This window comes from Ambystoma mexicanum, chromosome 7p (genome assembly GCF_040938575.1).
Source record: "Ambystoma mexicanum isolate Mex_15411 chromosome 7p, UKY_AmexF1_1, whole genome shotgun sequence".
Lineage (NCBI taxonomy): Eukaryota > Metazoa > Chordata > Amphibia > Caudata > Ambystomatidae > Ambystoma > Ambystoma mexicanum.
The window spans coordinates 12,778,186-12,793,507 of NC_090939.1; the positions used below are offsets into that span (position 1 = coordinate 12,778,186).

Sequence of the window (15,322 nt, forward strand, 5' to 3'; positions counted from 1 at the left end):
GCTCTACATCCAACTGATTGACCCTTTGCCAGAGTACTGCCCCTCTGCCTAATAGGTTTGTAAATCTTCTAGGTTTGGTTAGGTTGATGTTTTTTATTTTAATGCAAACACTTCTATCCGCACGATTTTTCATCAGGGATACCTTGAGAATGAAGTAGGATTAGAGTGAAAAAATGAAATGTTACATAATTTCGTATATTGATAGCTGTACGTTGCCAGTCAAAGGATCGAATCTAAAGGGTCGACAGGTCAAAGGATCTAAAAAAAAAAAGAAAAATGTAACATATTTTGTTGTTTTGGGGGTCCCCCCAACCCCTTTTTTTTTGTTGCTAAAAACCACTTTTTTTTCTCTAAACGAAAACCTAAAAAAATATATATAATTAAAAAACAATTCGATCCTTTGACCTGTCGACCCTTTGGTGTCGATCCTTTGACCTGTCAACCCTTTGGTGTCAATCCTTTGACTATTAATGATTATACAGTATTTATGGTAAAAAGAATCTACATTTTTGGTCTGAAGTATTTTCTTTTCACTCGGTTGTGCAGAGTTTACCCACAAACAGTCTACCTTCTCTGTCCTCTTATCCAACAGCATGAGCAGTCAGATGCCCTTTGGTGCCATCTTGGAGAATAGGGATGGGCCCCGAAGGGAAGCAGTAGGGATCAAGTCAGACAGCTGAAAGCAAGAGGCAGTCCCGTGCCAGCAACCTGTACCCCTACCTGTAACCCTCTGCTTCCTAGCTAGGCTGCTGCTCTAGAAATGCCAGACATACAGAGAGCAGAACACAGTCAGGGATTCAGAAGAGCGGGCAGGGCTCCAGATAAGAATCAAGAGTATTTTACTTCCTATTTCTGCGCCCCAGTCCTGTAAAGGAGGAAGGATGTTCATCATGCAGGGGCACAGCAGTCAACACCATCTCCAAGATACTCTTCAATGAAGGAGCTGCTGGTGTCACAAGTCCAACACATCACCTCAGATTGGAAAACAGAGCCGACCCCCGAGTGCTAGTTACTCCCCATTTCTCTTTGCTGGGAGCATAGACCCGATTTTGGGAGTCAAATGGGGAGAGGGACAGATCTGGAGCCCTGACAATGGTCCGATTACACAAAACCTACAGAGCCGACAGCGGCATTATAAGAGAACCTGGGCCACTGAAGCGCATGCAATGGGAAGCACTGGACCAAACAAAGTGTGGGAAACCTGGAATGTCCAGCACTGGGTTCTACTTTTCTTTACATAATGTGTGGAGCTGGGTCCTGCAGGGAGCTCATCAGGTGTCAGGAATGATGCCACATAAGACGCATCCTAGGACAGGAATGTCCATGCAGGGAAACCAGTTACAGGCAGATAAGGCAAAATAAGCTTGGTGACTGGAGTGGATTAACAAGGAATGGATCTACAGACACTAGTGCTCCAGGGGACACATTCACAATTACAACAGTCGTCCTACGGTAGAAGTGTTGCATCACATTAAACTGTCCATGTGCATATTCGCCTCGTTCCTTCCCAAACACATCCTCAGGGGCTCCACCCAACAAACGAACACGACAATACGAGCACAGAGACATGCAGGAGAGACTGACCTGGCTAAACGTGGGCTTATTGTGTAATCGTGAACATCGGTCTCCATGACGACAAGCTCCAATCTTGAAGTAAAACGAACAGTTAACTCTGAATTGAGAAGATAACAGAAATTAGAGAGACTTCAACTGAGCAGCTTACAACAAATGAGCTCAAAAGGAAACAGTAAATATTGAACGCTGATCTGCCACCACGACACCCTCAAAACAATACAAACATTCGCACACATGCAGCAACTAGTCACCCGATACACCCACTGACCTGCTAGTTCACCTTCATATCCGACGGCAGTCTCCCACACATCCATGATCTGTCATAATACACCAATAATCAAACCCAACTCACTCCCCGAGGTGTCTACCCTACAGCAACCAACCTCCCACGCAGGCCGTCAGGAATCCCAAACACCCAAACATACACTTACCAGTCGCCAAACACGCGGCAAACCTTTCAAGCAGGACAACACATTTTCATCTCAAAGTACTGTTAAGATCATTCAAACACACCGTTTGGTTTTAAGTTTCATAGGCAGCAGAATTTTTTATTGGAACTCTGTTCGCCCAGATACTTGAACGATGCACGTTTATTATTAACAGGGGTCAATCAAGTTGCAAGCCAGCCATTAAAAAAAATTTAAAAGAAAAAAAAAAAAAATTAAATAAAATCACTGACCACCTCAATTCTATAAACACACAGAGCACAACATTTCTTAGTAGCCAAGAGTCAAACATCACTAGCCAAACGCTAGTAGAGAATGCACATTGTGCACCCGGTTATTAGCAACCAATTTCATCAAGCAAAAGAAATAAATCGAAAAAAAAACAAAAAGCGTTCATAAGCGGCCCTGGTTGCCGTGGCTACCAACCTGGACCATATCAAAAAAGGGCCTCCATGTTTCAACTTCTGGCCAGCATGAGAAAAGCGGGACAGTGCTCTTGCAACAAACAGAGTGGAGGGGAGTGGGTTAAGCTGGAGTGAGACATGCAGCTAGGGGGTCATGTGGGTGTCCAGTGCGCATAAAGAGGGTTGGTGGAGTGAACGGGGGGGTAGAGGGGGGGTTGCTAAACTGGGGCAGGTGTAGAATCCCCAGGAACAACAGGAGAGCCAAAGAACGAAAGTGCCATTGAGAAAATATACTGCTGTGACCACCCAATAATGGAACAGGACTCCAGTTACGCCATAATGCGACAATGCAGTAACTTTGAAAAACATGAGGAAAAAAAATACTAGTTGTGTTATTTTTTTACAAATGCTAAGAACACTGGCGGTACAGATGGACATTCCTAGAACAGAAATAACAGGGGGAGCCTAAATAACGAAACGTGGCAACAGTGTAGCAGCTCCTCCACCATTCCCAAAAAGCCATCCTATTAACAGGGCTATCTTGCAAGGGGACAGGTTGCGGCCACTTATTCTGCCCTTGACCTCTCCTCCATAGCGTACAGCTGTTGGATGCCATTACCCACAGCACCCATGAGAACCTCCGAATTTTAACTTGCAGATCTGATCAGCGTTAAATTCAGTACCCAGCTAAAATGTTGGCAGAAAAAACAAAACGTAGTCAGTGAGAAAATACCTCTGCAGTGAAAAAGTTGCCAAGCATAAAGTAATCAAATAACGCAACTGACAATTAGTCACAAATGTAGAGCAGAAAGGGTCATTGTTAGGGTTCAGGAGGGTTGAGGGCTTGTGATTGCCTGGGTTAGGATAAGGGTAAGAGTCATGATTTTGATTAGAATTAGGGCAAGTTAGGGTTAGGGTGGTGGCTGCAGGGCTTTGGTTGGTCGTTAGGGTAGATCAAGTGTTAGGGTAGTGGTTACGGTAAGGCTAAGGCTATTAGAGTAATGGTTTGGGTAGGCGTTAAAAAAGGGATTGTGCAGAGGGCTAGTGATGTTGGTGTAGAATAAGGATTAGGATAAACCTAGTGGTTAGTGCAAAGTAAGCATTAGGGTTACACTAATGTTAGGATTCGAGCAAGGGTTTGGGTTAAGGCAAGGGCTATGTCATTTGTGATGATGAGGTTAGAGTTAGGTTCGCTGTTCATTTCCCATTGATTTTGTATTGAGTATTCTTAGGTAAGATTGTCATAGTAATAATAAATCTTCCTGACCAGAGTCAACCCCAGAACTTTTTGCTTTTACTGGTCGATTATTTTTCCTTATACCTCAGCGAGTGTGAATCTTTGTCCACACTCACAGAATCTTTTACTCTTTTTATGGGTGTCATTTTTAAGACTTGCCATAGCACCTTTTAAAAGTTATCCTCTTTGGCAACGTTTAATGCCTTTTGTTGCTGGGTTGCCCTAGGGGCTACCCTTTTAAACTTTCTCTGGCTAACCTTGAGAGAACTACAGTTCCCATGGGTAGAAAGGATCTTTGGATCCCTTTTAAGTGTTATTTAATGTGAAAGGGGATCCATTGTAACAATTCCGATACAGGGACAAGCTTAACTTTAATGGCTGGTCGCAGTCATACCCTTTATTAGTTTGGTGCACCTTTACCGCGGGCTGCACAGCCCCGGTAAAGGCACCCACGGGTGCTCATTTTACCAAAATGGCCAGTTTCTTGTTTTTTTGCCATTTTAACGTTCTTTGTCCTTTCTTGTTCCTTCCCTCGACATCCAGGGCAGGAAATTCCTTTGTGTGATTTATATCTTCGCCGGGAGTCCTGTGGACTCCACGCCCAGGAGCCCAGAGTGTCTGTGAAGGCAGGAAGCGAGGGTGGAGTCCAAAACTGTCTTCGAGTCCAAGTGCGAGATTCCAGTTCATACTGGAAGGCTTGCCAATCCACCCCCAAATCCCCCTTCACCCCCACCTAGTTTGAAGGTTTCAAGGTTGTTTGGCTGGGTTTCTGCATAAGAGTCCGATCCTGAAAGCTGAAGAGGTAGTCGACCAATGGAACCAAAACCAAAAAGGATGATGAAGGAAAAGCAGCCGATACGATTTCCAGCGACCGGAGAGCCTGATGTGTAACCAGAACCTGCTGTAGCCCTTCCTTTCAATTGACCTGGAGATCCCGAAACAGACAACCCAGAGCCTGGTGAGACACACTAGACCTGCATTTTGAGCCATCCCACACCGTGCTCGATTTACGGGGCTGCAATACCCCAATACCCTGGTACCTCGAACCATTGTGCGGTGCACAGTCTTCTGCTGGATCTCCAGAGGCACGATTCCAGTCCGAAAAAGTCCCCTTCCCAGAGTGCTGGACCTTTGTAACGACGAGAATCCGACCAGCGATATTCTGTCTTCTTCTGTGCTCCTGAAAAGGCGCCAAATCCACAGAACAGCATCCAGACGCGAGGAAAACCCTGCCTAGAGCCTTCCTCGTGATCACTGCTGCAGAGGTCCTTCCAGTGTCCTGACTTCTGTCTTCTTGATGAAGGAATTCAACTACCAGGTTTTTGGCTGCAGATCCTGAAGCCCTCCTGCTGCATAATCTTCTGTGGTGTGGTACACTGCTGACTGGTATTTCACCTACCTTAAGCCTTTGCAATTTCTGTATAGCTTTGGGGGTGTTTTCTGTGATTGGGAGGCCACTCGTGCAGATCAGCCCGGACCCTGCAGAATCCTCCTAGGGTGTCTTCTTTCCCCAGGACCCTAAACTAACTCTAAAGTAAAATACTTGTTCTAACAGTCTTCCTTAGGAACTCTGACTTTTGCTACTTAAGAACCTATCCCGACACTGCCTGTTGGTCGCTAGACCCTAATGATCCCCCTTCCGCCACTGAGAACACTCATGCCCCAAGAATAAGGGAAAGACTTTTAAAGGATTGGGCCTTCAGCCTAGAAAAGAGAATGCATGTTTAAGTTAGTTACCTGCAAAAGAAGTTGGTAACTGTAATTCTCTGAGAATGAACAGTTACAAACGTTCTTACTTACCATGAATGTGTGTTGCACTATTCTGAAAAGTATATATAAGGTTACATTACTCACCTCTGAACTGGTTGTTGTTACGCTCACCTGGACCCCACAGGGGTGTCGATCGGACCCGGACAGCTGCGGTCTCCTTCAACGTGATGCGTAGTGCAGAGATGACTGTCTGGACTGGCCCGCCTAGTCTTGTCTGCTGGACCCGAAGAAGTATTTTTCTGCTAGTGGAGACAGGGATTAACCACCTGTGGGTTTTAGTGATGGCCTCCCAACTGTTCTCGCTCTCCCCCACTAATCACCTCCGATATCCCCTTAGTAACCTCACCTTATGTTCGTAAAAGAGGAGCTCTCCATCCTGCGTGTCTTGCAGGGGCGCGTAGATACCAGTTACTTCACTGGTTTGAAGGCGTTGGGAGAGTTCCGGTAAGTATTGACTCTGAAGTCCCTGGCGGGATTGGTAAGTATAAAGTTCAAAGAGTTCAATGTGCCCGATGTTCACTCTTGGCCCCTTCCTTCCTTAAGTTGCAACTGAGTTCGTGAGAAGAAGGTCTCGTAGCTGCTGCTGGCGTTCAGGTAAGAGTCTGTTACCCAACGCTGTCCGGTAACTATTGCATGCGTTAACGTGTTGTTTTTCTCCCTCTTTACAGATGCGGCATATGAAAATGTGGAGAGTTATGGAATAATACCGCCGGTGGTAAATCAGTTAAGTCTATGGTGGTAAGAGGTTGTATTTGTTGATTCCCTTGGCTCAGCTTGTTTTTTGTTGTGTCCCCTAGGTGCCGGATTACGGCGAAGAAATGATGGAGACAGTGCCGGATCGAAAGATGCTGTGAGAACTGGCGAGTATGGCGCAGTGCTGGAGCTGGCGAAGCGACGCGTGCAGGACTGATGTACTTTCCAGGTCCGGAGATGAAATGGTTCCAGAATTAGGTGAGGAATTTGAAATAAGTTCGTTTTCTAACCTTGTCCTTTTCTTCTTTATTCTAGGAGCTCCGGATTCGAGGGGGGCGTGGCAGAAGACTGGATGCTGGCTGCAGGCACGCGGGCGTGGCAGAAGACTGGATGCTGGCTACAGGCACGGTGAGCGTCACGCTGCTGGATGCAGAATAACGCGAAGCACGTGCTGCTGTTCGGGTGTGGTTTAAATAGCCTCCAAAGTAGTTCCAGGTAAGAAGTTCCCTAGAGCCACGGCCGAGTAAAAAATAGTCCTTGTAACAAAATAGTCCCATCCAGGCCTCATGTAGGCTTGGACTCTTTTGCAGCATGGTCTGCATCAGGTAAGTATCTATGAGCCTGGCGCTTAAGGCGGCAGGACTGAACCCAGACAGCCCCTAGCCGGGGCTGCTGAGGTTTAAACAAATGTCTGGATGCCTGCTCCCAGAGCTGAGGGCCTTAGTCCTGATGCCCGGGGGTAGGCATCATGACAGCTGTGCCTCTTCCCCAAAGGTAATGCTGTTGCTTTCACTTTATTATTCCTGTTAGGATAACTGTACGAGTGTCCCCCAACTGGGTCTTGCTTCCCCCGACTTGATGTTAACCTGCCCAGAATAGGTCTGCATTAGGTTTTACCTGCCTAGAATAACTGCGTCATTCATAAAGTGTAACACTGGGTTTTGCTTTCCCTGGTCTGTTTTAGACGGACACCAAAAGAGTGTTAGGTTTACACCTGCCTTTAAGTTGCTTATAGCTCCAGTAAAAAGTCTATAGGTTTTACTTACCTTGCTTAGGACTGTGTTATCCTAAAATAAGTAAAACGTTACTGCTACCCTTAGTCTGAACTGAAGAGCAACTGTAATTGAATATTACACCCCACGGTCCAACTCCCCTAGAATAACTTATGCTGAATCAGGTTTATACTGTTCGTAGAATCTGTGTGTCACTAGATCAGAAAAGTTAAATTGTCCAGTTAATAGTACTATACAATGTGTTGCTGAGCTTTACGGTACAACCAATGGTATTACTGAAAGTAATCTAAAAGTAACTGTTGGTTTTGACTTCCCTAGAACTCCTGTTGGTGTTCAGAATTAGGTTATATGCGTTGGTCTGTGTACCTTCAAGCATAGTGTGTTTTTCTATAATTGTGGTTATATAATGTGATAGTACTTATACCCCCCCCCCAGATTTATCTGGGCCTACTTGTATTTAAATAAAGCATTTATTTGTACAATGCATAGTGTTTGTTTCTCTTTGGATCATTTATATTACGATTTCATTCTACAGCCCTCTCTCCCTCCTAAGATAAGCCTGGCTGCTATGTCTACGCTACCCTATACTCAGGTGGTACAGACTTATACTAAGAGTGGAGTCTTTTACTGTCTCAGTTGAATGGTTTTACTAAGCCCTTACACTGTCCTAATAGGTAACATGCAAATAAAATGCTTTAGCAGACTGAAGGGTTCTGTAAGAGTAGCAATTAGTTAGGGGAAGGTTTAGGAACAGAGGTAGGGCGATTGTGGAGGTTTTATTAAAGATGTGGGTCATTGTTAGGGCTACAGCCTGAGTGCTTCTCTTTTTTAAAAAAAACAAAAATGTGCCTTTTGGGCAACCTTATTACTGACACTTTGCATTGAATGATTACATTTTGGAAAAACATTGCTACATTTTCACATGACTACATTTTCCAGAGGACATTTTCACATAAAACCGTAAATTCCAAGTTTGGGGCGTACGTCAATGCCATTTATTTATGGAGACATTGGTCTCAAGAACTAGCACCTTAGGTAATGTTCTCATTAAACATTGCACCTTGTTCCCAGAAATTTTTTTAAAAAATGTTTTTATGTTAAAAAGAGCATTACATCTGCTTTTTCCTGTTTTTAAAAAGCATGCCTCAAGGGCAAAAAAGCCAAATGGGCGGCCCTTAGGATAACCTGGCCCATGAACAATGCTTGTACAGCACATTCCAAAATAACGGTTAGGGGGACGGGGAGAAAGCAGTTTAGGCTCCCCTATGCATGGAAAAGGGGACACCTAGCTTAGGATTCTGCAGAGGTAAGGACTCTCCACCAGAGAGAGCGTGTTAAGAGAGCACATGGTCCAAGAAGCAGTTCTGCAGCAGGGTTCTTCAGGAGCAGTCAATGTGCGTGTGATTTGGGCACCACTGAGTGTTCCAGAGACGATCCGCTAGGGACCCCAAGACAAGTGGCAAGGACGTTTTTTGAAGAGTCAGTACCCCCTGGGATGATGGTCCAAGGAAGCGAAACATTCTAAAACTGCAGCCAGCAGTATTCAGTGGTACAGGGGGCCTCCATTTTAAGGATGGGGTTTGCTTGAGAAGACCCAAGATTCGCCCACAGAGACACACCGGAGCAGGCAAGCCATGGAATTAATGTTTGTATATGCAGTTCAAGAACAACGGGCAGCACAAGACCCTGGTGTTTCTCAGAGGAGGGATTATAGAACTGGGCTGCTTGGCCGATGCCCAGGGAAGAATCATTTCAGGTCTCCCATTTCTGGTTCCGGCAATACAGGCATGGTCAGGAGCTTAAGGAATACTGGATCTTTGAGTTGGAAAGGTGCTCTAGTTGTCACCACCAGATCGGGGAAAGGAGCGCCACAGTGGGTGCCTTCTGGAGTGGCAGAGTTTCACTTTGTCAAAAAGGTGCTGATACACAGCATTGGTCCTTCCTTGCAGTAGCTGACCTTCCAGAAGTGCAGGTTCAGAGCCCCAGCAGTAGACAAGGCAAGTGGGTAAGAGGATCTACTTTTATGCCACCCCCAGGAAGCACTCAACCTGCAACATTCATAAAGCGCTGGTCAGTCAATTGCAGACCATCCCTCTAAACACACTCGGAAGAGTTCACACACACAAAACGAAAGGAGTCTACGCTATCCAAGGCAAGGCATCTGCACATACCAGTCAGAACTGCATTCAAGGTGTCCTGGGACACAAGAATCCGGTAACCAAATAGGGTTACTTCCTCTCCAACACAAAGGGGGGACAGTGGATAATGTGACCCCCTCAGAACTTTGAGAATGTTTGGGACATTTTCCTTAAGCCGTGTGGTCTGGGTCTTTAGGTGCATCTGCCCGACTCAGGTACTGCTAGCGATTCCCTCGTGCTCACCAGACTCCAAGTGATGGTCTCGACAGTGGAGCTCATACGAAGGTGGTTCACAGGTACAAAGCACACTTTAAAAAAAGATAGATCATGTCTGCACACTAGTTACATAAAAAATATACTAATTTTGTGAGAAAATGCAAAGAAAGAAAATCTACAACGTACTCTTATGTAAACCCATGTTGGAGTCAATGGAGAGTCTCTCCTAGAAAGAGCAAGGCAGCGACAGACGAAGGCGTTTCTATCTAGGCAGGCCAGGTTAAGATGGCGCCAAGTAAGACCAGTAGTGTGAATAGGCAGAGTCTTTGGCGGGAAAGACTTACCTTTGTGCAAAAGCGTTCCTGGAGTTTCATTGGAGGCAAGTCCTCAACCGTGCATAAAAGGTGAAAAGGCCCAGACATGAAAAAACGTATGATGAAAATACTTGCCAGCAACGCCGAATTTAGTTGAGCATTACTCTGGGCGGAAGGTGCAGTTCTGCAGGATGCAGTTGGAGGTTTTCAGTGCCAGTTTCTGTGTACACTGTTCAGCGACCATCAAGGACTCCAGCTATGATGGACTGGTGCAGGGGGGACCCCAGGAGCATTGAGAAGTACAAGTGATCCAATGATTGCCAAGTCAGGGTCAGTCAGGGGAGGAGAGTTGGCTGAAGTCACCGGTTGACAGTGAGGCAGGGATCCCGCGTCACCATTCGGCACAGGATTCAGCAACTGAGGAAGCAGTCGGCTTTGAGAGACCCCAAGGAAGCAAGGATGTAGAATGTTTGAACAAGTCACAAATGAGGACGACGACCCGGAAGCACAGGCCTCTGGAGCTTCCCAAGTGAGAGATGGTAGCAGAGCGCGTGCACGGTTTCCTGTGATTAACATTCTCTGGTCAGTCCGACACAGAGAATTCAGAGTCCTAGCAGCAAAGTGGCACTCACTCACGCAGGAATGGTCAGCAGCTTCATGGTGACGAGGCCTCACAGCAGGAGCTGGATTCAGTTGTTGCCACCGGATAGGCAAATGGCTGTGGTTTCCTTCTGGTCTTCCTGGAGAGGCATAGCTTTGCGGTCTGATTCTTTGGACTATGAAAGAATGCTTGTGCAGAGTTTCCTTCCTTGCTCGAACAGCAGGCCTCCCAGAGAGCCGGTTCAGGGTCCCATCTGTTAACCAGAGGGTCTGCTTTTATCCACCTCTGGAAGCAGTGAGTGAGCACAGCATCCAATCGCACAAAAAGCATTGTTCAAACACGAGGGAGTGGTTGGCCAATAGCAAGCCATCCCCCAAAGAACGCCCATGAACGCAGGGGGGGGGCTCTCACAGAAAGGAGGTCCCAGAGAGGCCTCTGCATAAGTCAGAACTGGCTTCAAACCGACTATGGCTCCCCAGTTCAGGTACACAAATCCACTAGCCAAAGATGGCCACCGTCTCTTACATATAAAAAGAAGGACATGTCTTCGAGCAAAAAAAAAAAATAACGTCTGCTTTGAATGAATCGAGGGGGGGGGGGGGTCAAAAAGAGAGCCAGGTAAGAAATTCCACTATGTAGAACCATTTTAGACCAAATTCAAAAAAGCCACCAGATAAGAGAGAGGACACACTCTCTGGGAGACTAAGGGGTATGGCTTCAGGGCACCCCCTACCTTAGGAGTCAGAAGGGCTCCTAAATCAGAGCACATAAAACAGAGCCACATTCTCTAAATATTTGGATTAGAGTTGGCGGTGGAAGGGGGGACAACAATACAAATAAAACAAATGAGCAAAAAGACGGGGACTCGAGCAAAATACCACCAAAATTACATTCTTCCCCAACACAGGCAACCAAAGACTACCTGAAGGGAATAGTGGATCAAACAATACCCCACCCAGATAAAATTGATTCCGTTAGAAGCCATTAAAATAAGAAAAAGCTGCCACCAGCCTAGGCGCACGCCTCCTACAGATACACTCTCTGGGCACTACAGGGTCCATTTGGTGTATGACTTCCTTAGGAGTCACAAGTACTGCTGCGACTGTAACAAAAAGGGAAAATCCAGCCAAGTACATAGGCCTACAAGATCAGGTCAAAAGTGGCCTTTCCACCAAACATGATTAAACAGTGAGGCCATACAACAGCCCAATACATTTTCCAGTTATCCGGTGAAGTGCAAACTAAAAGTCTTGAATGGTGGAAGCATTCAGAGGCGTTGCTAGGGGAGCTGAGGGGGCTATAGCCTCTGGTATTTTGGTTGTTGCCCTGGATATCTCAGGGCCTACAACCAAAAGGCTAGCTAGCCCAAAACCTGACAGCCCAGACATTAGCAGAGGTGAATTTGTATAGCTCTTCCACTAATGCTGCCTTGGACAGTGATAAACCTACAACCCATTTGAAGGCACAACACAAGATGCTTGATCCTGTCTCAAGGCATGGAGGGGAATATGCGGACCGGCAAAGCCGGCCTACAAGGCCTCTATGCTCTAGCTGTGGGCTACATGGAGGCAATAAAGTGGTGGACTCTTTCCTAGTCCATGACACCTCACCAAGCCCAACAAAATTTCACTCAAAGACCCAAGCTAAAATAATGCTCCTCTTCCCCTGTCTTTAAGGGTAATGGATGAAGTTGGTGGCAAGTTGTATTAGTAATAGCATTCGGGTCGCAAATCAGCAGGACAACAAGGCAACCTCTTTCAAACAGCCCCTGCACATGTTACACGCCCTTCATAAGCTCTACTGGACTATGCAAGTCGGTGAGTAGACTCTGCAAGCTCTGGCCGAGTGTCTGTAAAAGGTTAGCTGCATAAACGGACACACAAATAAATAGATATGATGAAAAGGCTCTGCCAGCTCTCTCCCACAAGCGCTAATATATAATGCAATCATAATCAGAGAAGAGTGAGCTCTGGAGGCTAACTACTGTGTGTGGTATTGCAGATGTGTTGATGTACAGTCTGGATAGAACTGTTGATCATTCTTTTGCATAAACATCTAGTTAGCCTTGTGTATTCATTATGTAAGAGGAAAGAAAGTAAGACCAAGCAGAGCAAGATGGCGTGGCAGAAAGAGAACTGGTCAAACTATGTGGAATAATGTAGATTTCTGCCATCTCACTGTGAGGGTAACTGGTATAAAACCGCACATGTGCACAGATAAATGCAACCAGCAATTCACATAACTAGATGTGCCATTTAAAGCAGTTGGCTGTGTGATCATGTCCTTTTTCAAAGGTGTTCACTAATCGATGTGCTGCATCTACTCCAACAAACAAAAAATCCTTAAACTTTACTGTAAGGCATGGAGATAATGCAGCGTTTAACAGAAGGAATAATGTAGTTCTGCATTATGCAACAACTTCAATTGTTAGGAATGGAATTGCATGACTGTTTTTAATAAAGTTACACATACTGGTGCCAAAGAGAATATATCTATGCCATAGAGGATATAGTTGGCTTAATAAAAGTATCATACAGATTACATCTGGTTTTCAATTATTTGAAAAAGAAATCATGTCTAGCACTCCCACGCTGGCCTTTGGCACTAAGAGCGAAGCAGATTATTATTGCATTGTCTCCCCATTAGCCCCTTTAAACTTGTAGTGAACAGAGAAGAGGGTGACGAGAGTCCGAGAGGAATTCAGGGTGAGCAGTGCTTTTATTGAACAGAGTAACCTAAATAGCTAACTTTGCTACACAAGTGTCAATTTCATTAGCAAACCTACATAATTGCATAGCAAACTGCTATGCAACGCTGATTTTATGCCTTGACCTTTCAATGCAGGATCCAGTGTGCCCGTTTGGACCCTCTCAGAAAATCACAGAACCAAGGGTGCTGCAAAGAACTACTGAAGAGTCACCTCAATTACTGCAGACTCCGATAGGTTTATTTTTATTTATGTGTTACAGTTTCAATTAAACTTTCCATCCTAAAGCACATTCATACAAATGAATCACAAAGTATTATCTAAAAACCATCAGCTGTTCCATCAACCAAACACCAGTACTTTTACCTACAGTAGAATATCCTCATAATAGCCCTGTGAATACTTTTGCCTGTACTGGTGCAATGATTTTCTCTAACCAGAGCAACCAGGAGGTACTTTCTTGGCTAGCCTGCTCTCAATATTTACACACAGATTTAACAAACTCAGTGCCAATTGTGTACTAGGAACTTCCTGTTTTTGTTTATAGTATTCAATGAGCAAACAAACTTTCCTAAATATTGAAGATGTAAGGCGGTTACATCGCAGCACATGGTGAACACATGTTGAGCCGTCTCTGTGGCCGATAGTTTGCAGAGTCAAGTTTGTTTGCAGTGAGATATGGGCCCAATAACACCATGACTTGCAAATAGTAAAAGCGCAATTTCATAAAAGCTCTTCTATATTTAACAGCCAAGAATTAAGTGATATACTTCCAAGATTCAAAATTAAGAGATTTGATGAGCAGGAGCTAAAACTAGCTCCTGGGTGTCATGCATCACCCAGTAGGTGGACGCTACCGCTGGGGAACCAGGAGCGAGGACATAGCAAATCTCACTTCCACATGCAATGCACACTGTCACTTTTTACCCATTATGGATGATCCATTTTGCTTACTGTGTCCTAGATGTGTCCCAAGTATTCTATATTTACACTCTAAAACACTCAAAGTTAAGACACCGGTAAATATCTCCCTGCTCCAAGCAATTTCGAAGCCTGCAATTCTGAAATTGACAAATGTTTAAATAGTGTCCACATAATCCGCAAAGGACTTTAAATCCTTGACATTCATAATTACGCCAAAAATCCTACAATTTTGCTTTGGCCTTTAGCAATTGCCAGTTAATCGTGAAAGCAATACCGCCAAAATAATTCCTTATTCTGTTTTTTACATTTTTATCAGAGTTGTCAAATGACCTGGTTTCATAACTTCCCCCACTAGATACAATAAAGGGCAGATGTAGGCAGGCTTTCAAGTATAACTGTGCTCTCCTCACTGCTTAACAAGCCCCAATTTAGGTAGGTGTACATTGTGATAGGCCTAGGACTGTTCTCCATATTTTCCCCTCAGTTAAGTTCAGCCAGTCGCAACCGATTATGAAATCTGCTTCAATGCCATAAAATAGAAACGGCACAACACTGGGTGTGCAGCAACAACATACCCTTCAAACTGAAACCTGCAGTTCATTGGACCAAATTCATAAGTCATAAGAGCCACTGCTCCCGCGCCCTTGCTCCTTTTAAGACTACTGTTCTTGGTATTGTTGCTTATCTCAACTGCCAGATATATTTATTTTCACATTTGTAAAGCGCCTAAGCTCAGGGGCATCAAGGCGCTGTTGCAAACCAATTACATTGTACGTCAGCTTTCAGGAACAGGACATAGTAACCATTGTATATCAATAGTCAAAGTGAGCGCCTCAGAAGTTGAGTGCCCAGGAAGGTCAAAGATTTAAAAGAGGACCAACGTTTTTAGGGCTTTCCTGAAGGCACAATGTGATTCTTCTGCTTTTAACGTTGGGAGTTCGAGTGAGTGTCAGCTACTGAAGGGAAGCTGGCACCCCCACCTCCGACCCTTTTGAACTTCTGTAGTCCAATGCAATGGGCGTGGATTGCTCTTACTGGTCCGAGGGTGTTGGATCTGAAAATCTTTGAGAAAGGTACTCAAGCGCTTTGTCCGAGAGGCATGTGTGCGTGATAGTTACGATTTTAAAGATGATCCTTTTCTGGATCGGCAACCAGTGCGCCTCCTTTCTTGCTGCCGAAATGTGATCCCTTCTGGGGATGTTGAGCGCAGAACGTGGCGCAGTGTTTTGGATTACCTGCATTGTATTAATGTTCTTTTTAGACGTGCCAGCAAAGAGGGTGTTG

General features: G+C 45.1%; 1 protein-coding gene across 4 annotated transcripts in view; it reads right to left on the bottom strand.

The window, feature by feature from the left end:
• The window catches only part of U2AF1 (U2 small nuclear RNA auxiliary factor 1), a 350,471-nt gene that overhangs the window by 321,837 nt on the left and 13,312 nt on the right, over positions 1-15,322 (bottom strand). For all 4 annotated transcript variants that reach the window (XM_069635671.1, XM_069635669.1, XM_069635668.1 and 1 more), the window contains exon 2: positions 1,585-1,672. In XM_069635671.1, the coding sequence (XP_069491772.1) occupies positions 1,585-1,672 (88 nt within the window). The remainder of the gene's footprint in view (positions 1-1,584; positions 1,673-15,322) is intronic.